The sequence below is a fragment of the Rhyacophila brunnea genome, unplaced genomic scaffold (genome assembly GCF_057557595.1).
Source record: "Rhyacophila brunnea isolate RB1 unplaced genomic scaffold, BYU_Rbru_1.0 scaffold_12, whole genome shotgun sequence".
NCBI classification, from domain to species: Eukaryota; Metazoa; Arthropoda; class Insecta; order Trichoptera; family Rhyacophilidae; genus Rhyacophila; species Rhyacophila brunnea.
In genome coordinates this window covers 8386270-8398762 of record NW_028232774.1, presented here as the reverse complement: position 1 = coordinate 8398762, position 12493 = coordinate 8386270, and the positions used below count along the sequence as shown (strand labels likewise).

General features: G+C 34.5%; 1 protein-coding gene across 1 annotated transcript; it reads left to right on the top strand.

The window, feature by feature from the left end:
* Window positions 1-1261: 1261 nt before the first annotated feature.
* On the top strand, window positions 1262-12493 carry LOC147077741 (T-complex protein 11-like protein 1). Its single transcript, XM_085940130.1, has 9 exons — window positions 1262-1771; window positions 3493-3678; window positions 4896-5016; window positions 5127-5333; window positions 6733-6883; window positions 8375-8538; window positions 9539-9723; window positions 11023-11189; window positions 11765-12493. The coding sequence occupies exons 1-9, from the start codon at window positions 1638-1640 to the stop codon at window positions 11959-11961; spliced, it is 1512 nt and encodes a 503-aa protein (XP_085796256.1). The 5' UTR covers window positions 1262-1637; the 3' UTR covers window positions 11962-12493.

The window sequence follows — 12493 nt, the reverse complement described above, 5'->3', positions numbered from 1 at the left end:
GCAAATTAAGGATTTATTGCATACCACTGCATTTAAAATTGACAACCCCTTAATGACAACATTCAAATCAAAATGGTATGGACATCGACAACTTCAATAGAATGAAAATGCTGATAATACATTTTGGATACGTGATTTCGTGCAGCAAGAACAATGACTTTATAATCAGAGGGCTGTGTGGTATCACCCATTATTGGGAAATTGAATAAACTCTACAATATTGTTCGGTCAAATAATAGTACCTATACCAACTTTTATGAAGATACTTATGTACATCTGGTTACTTTTTTCACCATTGACTTTCAAATAATATTGTGTAAAATTAATTATCATTTATGACTTTTGGATGCGACATAATTACCACGAAAAATGAAAATTAATACATTTTATTGATACATGTATAAACAATACGTAGGTATCTAAAAATATTTAAAAATGGTGTTATAAAATGTGTAAATTATATGGTTATTTTTGGTTTGATCTATCAAAATGCTGTATTTTTTTAATATTTTTTTATTTAAAAACAATTTTTCCTGTAAATATAAATGTGTATTACTTGAAATCGTTGAAACGTTGAATCGAGCTTTGGTAGCACACCATAATTACATATATAACTACTATATAATATATACACTATATAAAAAAATATTTCAAGTTAAATGATATTTTCATTTTTTTGAATCTATGTAAAATACAGTACCTACCTACCTAATTGAAAATATGATCTACATATGTACCTATTCAAAAATATAATAAGTAGGCATTTATAATTTTCGAAACTACATTTTAATTGAAGGTATAAATAACCATAGAATACGAGGTTCTACTAAAAATCGACTTTTAAATAAGGCAGATTTTGTTTTTAATGTCTTTAGATAGGTACCTACATATTGATTGATTTATATTATGTGAATACTTAAAATGGATGTAAACGTGAACACAACTCATAAATATTTATTATATACCTACTAGAAAACGTCGTTTTTTATTAGTAAACTACGACACCCGACGGGACTTGAATCTGGAACCACTGGATTCGCGCCAACGTTGAATAAAAGAAATAGTGTATTAAAGTGCATGTTTATATTATTATTAATTCTAATAATTTTTTAATAATGTATTATTAATTTATTTGGTGGTGTGGTGGTATTTTAAAATAAATATTATAATAAAATAATATTTTGCACACTCTATTGATGATCTGTTGAAACTTTTGGTAACCTTCAACCGTAAAGTATGTAAATTGTAAATTATGTACTATGAATCAGCTGATGGTGTTTTAGTTTTGACGTTTTTATTTTTAAACATGGAATAACGTCAGTGTCAACAATCAGACAAAATCACTCATTTGCATAAATCGTTTGTTCAAATTTCTCGTAATAAACACATAACGCATGGAAATTATCTAAATCTATAGTCTATGCATTTATAAATTAATTGAGACAGTTTATCCGTCAGCACAAAACGTCTAGGTTATGTTTTTAAGTCACGCATTTTCAAGGCAGACGACAAAACCCAAACCTCAAATGGCAATAAAGGCTTCGCGAACCTTCCTATAAATCCATATACGGATTACGTCAAATCCTTTGTGTTTCTTTGTGATAAATTTTAAGGTTAGTGTTGTGAAGTCGTGCGATATGAGCGAATCAAATAAAGAAAATCCAGAGAAATCTGATGAGAGAATGGATGAAGGCGGCGTACCTTCGACTTCGACGGGGTCTCGCGAAGAACCCTCGATAACTGCCAGCATCCCTTTGCCTACCAGTGGCAGGTATTTATATTTAGTAATATTATTCTTACAAAATAGCATTGCTTACAAAACTCGAACTTTTTACCAGTGGTTATTACGAACTATTGCACAAAATATTTTATTCGAACATAAACTTTTACTTCACAAGTGTTGCAAATATCTAGTTGGAGAAATCATAGTATTTTCCCGTGGTATTTTACAAGAATTCGTTGATAATCATTTTCGGGCCTCATCATGATTATTTATTTCAAATGGGAAATTAATATTACAAATTGAAAACGGTAATAGTGCCGCAAATAACCGCATGACCTTCTACAATTTTATTTTTATACCAAACCCAACCTAACCTAACCTAATATAAACTAACCTAATCTTAGTGTGTGTTAATGATGCATCGAAATGTATGAAATATCAAACTTTAAATTAACAATTATTGGATCCAAAAAGCATCTGCGCCGACAGAAAAATGTATTTAATATAATTTTATTGTCTACATGTGATAAACTGTTTCCGCTAAAAAAAATGATAAATGGTCATGCGGTCATCTGCTGCGCTATATTATACTTAGTGCCATGGAGGGTCGCATGCGCTCTGTGGGTTATGAACTACTGCTGCTAAAAATGCTGGCGATGATGGTATTGAAGGGATTATGTAATTTGTTTATGACTAATCTATGGCAGTGGTGCACAACTATTTGAAACAATTACCAATTTATTCGTTTTCTAATTTTTCACGGCCCCAGTGGGTAAAAGTGTTGAAAAATAATGATTATATTAGACGAGACATACATTGTATTATTTTTAATATAATAGTTACATATCAGCTAATCCAATCACTCTCCACTCTGCATTACGTACATATGTATTTGCACAATAGAACTTTGTATAGGAAATAGAATTTTGTCATATTCAATGAGGAATTTGGTGATTACGTAATTGTTATTTTGGGCCGCAACAAATGCCATATTGGGACGGTTTGTGCATCACTGATCAGATTTGAGTTACCCCATCTCCACCCGCCATGTATATACAGCTGCGGTTTGTGCACAGCTGCCTTCCATGACGCTATAAACGTGTCAGAATGAAAATATTTTAGTGCCACACTTCCTTGTCCTGAAACGATGCTGCATGGGACTGATGTAGCAACCATGCAATTTAGTGCTTAAAGAAAGAGTTTTAGAAAATAAGAAGAGCATTACTGATGTATGGCTAAGGGAAATATATAATATGTTCAGCTATGGTTGGAAAAATGATATCCTTCCACTCCAGAACCAGCCGCACACAGGGTGGGGTTTTCTGGTCTGGACTCCACCCCCCAGAAATGAAAAATACTAATTACCTACCTAGGTAAATGGACTATTACTTCTTCTTATTCTTCGTCAGGACATCATGAATGAAATTGTAAAAAAGTTGTAGCTGTCCAACAGCCTATGAACGGGTTGGACCTATGAGCCTATGGACCCACTCTTTTCGACATTCTACCTCCCTCACCCTCCCTCCACCTTAAAAAATCTTTAAAAAAACATTATGGATATTGTTTCCATAATAATTGGATCCCCGAAACCACTTTTCTATGTGCACGCCTGAACTCAACAAAAAAAAAATTACCTAAAAGATGTGGAGTAGTTCTGATGACAACTCTATTATTTATGTTATTTTAATCACAAACGCATACTTTTGTAACTTTCAATAGTTTATTGTAACTTTTTTTTTTTGGAATAATACAATTAATTGTATTCTTAGGCACAGGTCGGAGAGTATCCAATTCCGTGTTCGAGGGTCAACAATAACAGCCGCCTCTCCGCCTCAATTCATATCCTTATCGGAGATAATGAAAGCGGCTCACGGAGTACAGAATATGGCTTTAGCTCACGAAATCGCCGTCAACCAAGAGTTTATTCTCGAGCCGTTTGAACCACCAGATAATAGGTAAGCACATCTTTATAGAAGTAATCATAGAACATGACAGAGAGTGAGCACATATCATATGAGAGGACATGCTCAGATGTTGTGGAATCGCCATCAAGTGTGTAACACTAAAACCTCGTAAGACGTCATCTAGATATCAGTGGCGAAGGGTGGAGGTAGGCTGTGGGGACCTGACATAAATAATGCACACTTTGTCAGTCATACTTAATTGTTTTCATTGAACGAAGAATACAAATTACAGATCGTTTTGGTTAGTTTTAAACATTCAATTAATACCTGCCTAAAGCAAACCATAGTAGATATTAGATAAAAAATATTCTTCTTGGCATGGAATTATTTATTCATAAGGCAGAGTTTAGTTTAAAAACCATCTGCAATTTGTATTCTTAACTCAATGAAAACAAATAAGTGTTGCTGACAACGTTTAGTGTGCACTATTTATGTAGGATCTCCACAACCTACCTCCACCCTTCGCCACTGCTAGATATAGTCCAAACTCTTTGGGTACATCATATTTAAAAAGCTCTACGTAGTATATATATAGTATACTCTCAGTAATCCGCCGCTCGATTATCCGACAACTACTATAATCCGCCGTTATTTTTACTAGTTGAAAGCACAAAACCAAGTTCTATAATTCGCCGGTATTTGATTGTCAAATTCAGTAGTCCGCCATGTACAAGTATACAACGCAGATGAGATGGGTTTATTTTGGAAACTTCTCCTTCGTAAAACGTACGTTCATCGCAAAGAAATTACCAGGTTATGTACGAGGGAGGAAAGTGCCCAAGGACCACATCACAATTATGCCATTCTCCAATGCAACCGGGACACACAAACTGTAGCTTTTGGTCATAGAGAAAGCCAGGAATCCTAAGCCATTCAAGAATATCTGCCTCACTGAACAACTGGTTGTGTTAAGTGATTTACTGTTTAATATTTAGTTAATAAACTTTGTTTATAAATATGTATAATTTAGTAAATACTTGATTTTGTTTATAAATAAAACCGTAATTTGCTAGTACAAATTTCTCAAAAAAAAAACTATTTTTACGAAATACCTGTTTTAATTTTTACCATATTTTGTATGTATGCACTATAATCCACCGCTTTCACTAATTGGACACTTGTCTGGTTTTTAGGGTGGCGGATTACTGACACAGTACTGTAATAGAATAATTGTACATCCCAACATTTAATTATTTTTTATATTCTAGTTATCAGAAAATTGTGAAGGAGACGATGCACCGAGCTTTCTTTGATATTTTGCGTGAAGAGCTAAATTCAGATCCCCCTGTCTTCCGTTTGGCTCTTGTTCTACTTGAAGATGTTAAACAGGTATTCTATTTAAATTTACAATCAATTATTAATTTTATCTACAATAATATAAGTAGTTTCCTGCCGTGTAACATATTTTCTTCTTTGTTTCATTGTCTATGTAATTTCAGGGTCTATTCTCCATCTTGTTGCCCCGACACACGAAAATACGAGATATGATCGAAGAGATCTTAGATCAGGCCTTCATCAAACAGCAAGCCGAGAACGGAGCTATCGAATTCAAAAAATATGCCGCTTTTGTGATTGACCTCATGGCCAAGCTTGCAGCACCTTGCCGTGATGAGACTATTCAGGATATAACAAAACTGGAAGACACAGTGAGTACCCTCATCTGATGATCATTTTTTTTCAGAATTAATATGAACACTCGTTTTTTTATGATTTCACCGAGGCTTTGACTGCGACTCGCTGTCATATCGCCTCTTCTCATCTAGAAGAGGATCCGCCGATCAGGCCCTCACTCCAATTCTGTTAAAGAACTTTACAATTCTGCCAAGCTGTCCTACTCACCGCCAGGGCACCTTTCAATTCGTCGACATTCTCAAAGATATCCGCAATTCGCAGCTGTACTCTGGTGTCGTTTATATTTAAGGCGTTGTACAGCTATATGTACAATGTCCTCCAAAACATTACATTCATGGCAGAGCTGCAAATCACTTCTTCCCATGAGGACATCAAATCTTTTACCCATTGTGTGTCCTGTTCTTAGCCTCAGTATCAACTTAAGCTCATTTCTCTTCAAAGTAGACTCTACAAAGTCTTAATGGTACAATCTACTTTACCCAGTGAAACCCCGAAAACCCCCTTTACAATTATTTTGATTCCATTCTTTTACTTTTCAAATAAAATCATTTAAATCAAAGAAAAAATATTTTTATAAATCCAGACCACACACAGATAAATTGAGGAATTTTCAAATCAAAGAATGTCTTGAGAAAATATCTCGTTTTTTCCAGAAGTAAAAATGTTATTAATATTTTCTTTTCGTCAGACTTAAATCATCCCCACCAACGTAATTTCTGATAAGCTCCAATAATTGATGTTCTACTGTAGTGATACACAACCTTTTTATCAGTATTGCTAAAATAATTTTAATATTCTAATTGTTTGCGGGCTAAACATGGTAGATACATATTATGTCATACATTGATGCTACATTCCGATCATCTTCAAACTGAAAAGGAAGCAAATGATATTTTTACTCAATATGACACATATTCATCGTACATGCGCCACGTACCACAATATAACTACACTACAGCGTATGTCAGTAATATTTCTAGCAGCACAATAAACTTTAAAGTTATAATTAACGGGTTAAACATTTTACCGTGTTTCACTGAACTGACCCTCGGAGTCCAATGCGTATGGCACTGGCTGGCTCACATTGCTCAATTCCCGGTGAGGTCACAATACATCTGTGATTTTCTTAAACTTAGGTGTTTCTGAGATTATTTTACATATGTTAGGAAAAATGTTTCACATTTCTTTAAGTGGTGGGTGGCAATTGGTATCATGGGGGTTGCATGCGGTCCGTGGGTTATGAACTACTACTGTGCGTCGGCTTATAGTATTGTGGGTCTCAGATTCGAAGCATGGGTCTGCCAAATACACATATTGTTTTTCAATTTGTATTTGGAGTCAGAATATGGACCTAATAGGTTGAGCATGTGGCTAACATCCATTTTTCATAAAATCATAAATATATCATTTCAGGTTGACATATTCAAAACAATCCTGGAAACATTAGAAGTGCTTAAATTAGACTTGGCAAACACACTCATTGCTATGATCAGGCCACACTTCCAGGTGCACAGTGTCCAATATGAGCAGACCAAGTTTAAGGAGTTCCTGGAAGTACAAGATGGTAAGTATTTAAACTATTATATTTATTTGACAAATTCTATTTTTCATCATATCTGTTTTGGGTAGATGAGTTTTGTAAGTAATTAAAGTCAAAAACAACTTAAGATAACCAAGAAAATCCTCCTATTGAAAATGGAGCCTTTATAAATGATCGTAAAGCTGATAATGTGGTTACTAAGGCTATTGATGAAATTACCTGCAAGTCATTTCGCTTTGCAGGTTCTTTTGTACTGTGCTGTGAGACTTATTTGCAAGTGCTGAACTGACATAAGAACGTCTTGCATTAATGTAATAAGCCTGAAAGAAGTTTTTTTTGTATAATGAATTATTGTCATTATTTAGAGATGAACAATCTAATTTAAATTCAATATACATTCAAATGCAGTTAATAGCAATAATCCGTTGTTAACTCTAATTACCTAAATTATCGACTTACCAACTTTAGGCAGCAACCCCACGAATATCGTAGATAAATATTAATATTTTTTCATGGAATGGTAACATATTATGATCCTATTTGAAAATGAAACCTCATTTATAGAAGGTTAAAAACAATTATGTAGAATTGGCAGTCGCATATTTAACTTTGTTGTTGATTCACTCAATTATTATAGACACCCACACTCATGTTTCGAGTCCCACACCTAGCAAATTCTCATTAATGTTAATTTTTCAATAGTCGTTTAATCCAGAGCATGGACCCGATGAGTTGGGCGTAAGGATTACAATACCGAATGAATATATCAATACCGGTATTTCTTATTGAAAACCGGTATTAATACCGGTATTCGACAAAACATATTACTTATAGAAAAAAAGAAGTACCTATCAATAAATATAACTATAAATATTAAAAAGTATATTTGAGGAATTTTGTTTTAATGTTATTTAACTTTTGTTGGTTTCAGTCAATATATTATTTGCATTTTGGCAGCATAAAATTTATACATTACAATAACATCAAATTCATTTTCGAAAAACATAAACATTACGTGTGTTCTTAATACCAAAAATACCAGTATATAGGATTTTTGAAACCGGCATTTCGGTATCGATGAATAATTGAATACCGGTATTGAAATCCCTAGGGCTGAGATTATTAATGATTATATAAACGAACAGTATTAAACCGTTAAGATTTGTCTCCACTTTCATACCGAATATATCGGTATTATCTGATTTTGAAAACCGGTATTTCCTATATTATATATATTATACCCTCTCTTTGGAGGCCTATATGCTCCACTTATAATTCCATTTTGTAAATGGTGGACTTCTAGCTACCGAATACCCGCTAACAATAAACAAAACACGTCTACTATATTGATGTGCGCATGTACAATTTTGACAAAGTGCATTCTTATAAGAGATAAATAAATAAATAATTATTCACTGTTTTATTTTTGGTAACAAGTGAAAAATTTATTATTGTCCTCGGAACAATTTGCCATGGTTGAAAATAAATTTACAAAATATAATTTTTCTTAAATAGATGGTTTGGAAAAGACCCGAAACTGGTTAGTCGCTCATATTGACAAATCGATTCCTAAACCTGCCAAGTCCGATGGTCTATTCTTGAGGAACACAACGTCGCAGACTCTGGCGAAGGCATATCTTGAATTACTTCAATGGCCGGAGGACCGGACATATCCCGAGGTAATATTTTAATAACTCACACACAATCTTTTTTGTCCCGAGCTACTACTAAGGCCAATTATCTTGCATTACTAAGGCCAATTATCTTGCATTTACTAAGGCCAATTATCTTGCATTTAAAAAATTTGCGGCGTCTTACTGCGGGCGTGAAGATCTCTTCACATAATTTTTGCTGTCCGTATGATTAGCTTCATTATTTTGTTTTATATACACTAGAATCATTTTTATTTTGATAATTTCCCTGTGCTCTTCTCTCCCCGGCACTTTGCATTAGAAAGTAACTTTAAACTCAGTCAGAGCTCACTCTGAGCGTAGCAACCTTAGTCCTGGGTATCTCCTCCTAGGGCATTCCCGGTCTAAAACTTAACTAGATGCTTCACATCGCCAATGTAGGGTCACGTGATACGCCCGATTAAGACCGGGTGTGGTGCGTGGCGGGTTTTGGTTTGGAGGGATTAACTTCAATGTCCCGAGCCTTCAAGAATCCCTTTCAAGTTTCCCATAGCTCTGCCATATACATTACAGCGTCGCATCTGCACCTTAAATAGGCTTCATGGTCCACTCTAATATTTACTCGTTTCTGATAAAATCATTGCATCTGTTTTCGAACCTCAGCGTATGATTGTTCTGGGTCTTCGTAAGGTGCCATGACTTGTTACTGTAAAACAGTATCGTCAGAATGCAAGCGTTGAAAAGACATTACTTGATTCTGTACTTCAAAATTACTAAAAAAACGCTTAAATACTACCTATCAAAGTACAATACATGATTAATCCGGTCGACAGTGGATTCCAATAACTAGAAAATATTTTTCATCATATTTACATAATTAAGGACTATTTCTACAAATTGAAATATCTACCAAATGTTCAAGTGTTTTTTTTTTACGATTTTGCATGTATTATGCATACCCCTGTGCTAGATTGATGAATGCTTATGTTGCATGATGTCATCCATCAAAGAACTGTAAGAACTTATACATATTCTCAAAATATTGCAGACTGTAATGATGGATGCGTCACGATATGCGGATCTGTCGCAAACTCTTTACACTCTGATCGCGTCTGCTTGCATTCTCCTCGTGAGCCCGTCTTGCGGAGCCGCGAATGAAGAATCTGCCAAGCAGTTCAAAATGGAACTCAAAAAGAAGATCTGTATCATTGTACAAGGTGTCACCAACGATGCGTAAGTATCGTCATATTTTATTAGCAGAACAAAACTCGTGAAGAAGTTATTTTGACTATGATGATTCATCTTTAGTAGAACCTCAATAATAGAACCCTGATCATCCAGATTTGACTATAGTCAGTCAGTTTTGTATACTTATTACATAGAAAAATGCATGGATCAATTAAGCTAGGGTTTTTTAAGAAAATGTTGCCATTATGTAGCGGCCGTAACAAAACGGCTATAAGAACGGTAACAGAGATGTAAACTTAAAAAAAGACGGACAACGGTCAGTGAGCGCATTGCGGTAAAGAATGGATGATCTAGACATAGGCATTATTACTATATTTGGAAAATGAGGAGTCATTGGAAGATGAAAACTGTCGTTTGGAGTAGAATGAGATATTTAGAAATCGTACTGCAGAGGGTGCATTTCAAATTTTCATGCGTCGCCGTCTGCACTGCAACGAGGAAAAATTCAGGCAATACTTTCGCTTAACACCAGTATTGTTTAATTATGTACTAAACTAACTTATTCCACAGATTTTGTTTTAACTGGGCTTTTCTAAAGACTTTGCTCTTCACATTATATAAAGCATCATTATTTCTTATAAAGTCAATCAACATTTCGTCATTTTCGATAATCCAAATACGTTTGCAGTCATATTTTATTTTAAAACGGTCACCGCTACACAGGAAAAAAACGTTTTACGACTGTTTGTTCCGCTATGACGGCCATCATGCAAATGGCGGCACCGCTTTTTGACATTACGCTCACAACAAACGGTCTCTAGGAAACCAACGCCATGTGGTTTGCACGGATATTTTAGTGACGTCAACCACCGCTACATTACGGCCGCTATATAACGGTACCGCTTTCATAGGAAACCCTAGCTTTACAGGGATATATGATAGATAAAACAGTATCAAACCTTAATATTCTTAGTTTCAAGAAAAATCAAGTGTAATCAATTAATGTGTAAATTAATAAATCAAAACAAATCCAATATGATTATTTTTAAAACACTCACTGGAATCCTACGCATAACACGTTTATCAAAGTATGCTTGCCTTTACCTTCAAAATATTTTTAATAAGTAGTCCAAAAATTGCCTTATTCGCCGAATTTTAACTCAGGTTTTTTAGCTTATAGGCAATTCTTATAGATGGCATACTCAACTCATTTTTAGCTAAAATGAGGGTTGATAGACAGTAATATTAATAATTTATGAGATCTGAATTACCTCCATACCTAATTAGTCCGGATAATCAAGATTCAACTGTTCTACTGTATTGTAAATCTCTCATATTTTGTAGTGCGTTAGAAAAGGTGCTTCCCTCTGTTGCTGAACAAATTGTCGCAGACACAGATAAACTTCTTGCAGAGCTAAAACAAGACCCTCTCACCGACGAATTGAAGGATATTATCAAAGGTCAAATTGTAGCCCTCAAGGACCCGCAGCATAAAGTCAGAGTATTAGTCCGTAAGTCAATTAATTATTCCTGTCTTATCACTTTTATACCTGAGAGCCAGTGTATCATATGTCCAATAAGAACACCATTGGGAAGGTGCAATTTAAGATTTTTTAACGACTTATTGTCTATGGACTTTCGGCTTTTTAGTTTTAGAAATTTCAGGTACAAATCATGAATGGACATATGAATTCGCTCTGAAAGATACGATACTTTAGGTACAAAATCTGTACTTCACTTATTTTCTACATAATCGTACAATAGAATAGACTGTATGAAACACGTAAGCACAATAAACATAATATTATTGCTATGATCTCGAATAAAGACAAATATTGTCACAGTCCCTGTCGGACAGGCTGGAAAATGTTGAGTGCAGCAATCCACCACCCATCGGAATAACAGACTTCCTAAGGCGAAATTGCCAGCGTCCCTACAATATAATTTCGGGACGTCCACTGTGCTTTCGGTACTTAACTCACATGATTGAAATTTTTAATTTTTCACCTCAATCCTTCCTCCATTTTGAGAAAAATAAGTAAAGACTATTTATGAGGGCAGTGTTAATATTATGTTTTGTTTTCAGGTAGCCGAATTTGGGAATTCTTGAAAGAAATTCTGGTATGCGGGGGCGGGTCAAAGCAAGTGCCTATCGGTCTGTCGGCATTCCACGCTGAAGTCACAGCGATAACTGGAACTCTCTTCCGACTCGTCACTCATAACAAAGCTGTATTTAGCAGCTATTACACTGACATTGTAGCTGCAGAATTGGATAAAAAATAAACGCAATCAACAGCACTATATCATTTATCATGTAAAACAATTAAGGAATAGGGTAGAATAGGGGCACAAGTGCTAAATTATAATTTCATGCAAAACATAATTTTAAACATTTTGATACTTTTTTATACACATATTTATAGCGTTATGTATCAGTATATTTTACATATTGACCAATTGCGTTACCTGCAGTAGTCAGCATAAAAATAGTCTTTGGTAATATGGGAAATAAGGAATCGAGAAATCAAACACTATCACAGCAGAGCGCTCCAATCTTATTTAGGCCCCTCTTCTATCCAGCTCGTTAATTACATAGTAGTATAGTGTTATCAAGCATGATACATAATATTGCTGTACTAAAATCACATACAATTTTACACCTTAATCTCGGTTTTAATTAGGTTTCTTTTTCTCTTTATGGCTTTTGGAGAGCTTTAGCAAAAATGTTCCGAAAATTGTGAAGATAGTATTATTTACCAAAACTAATAATCTCTTGTTAAATATAGCTATAGGCATAATATTATCATTATGTTCC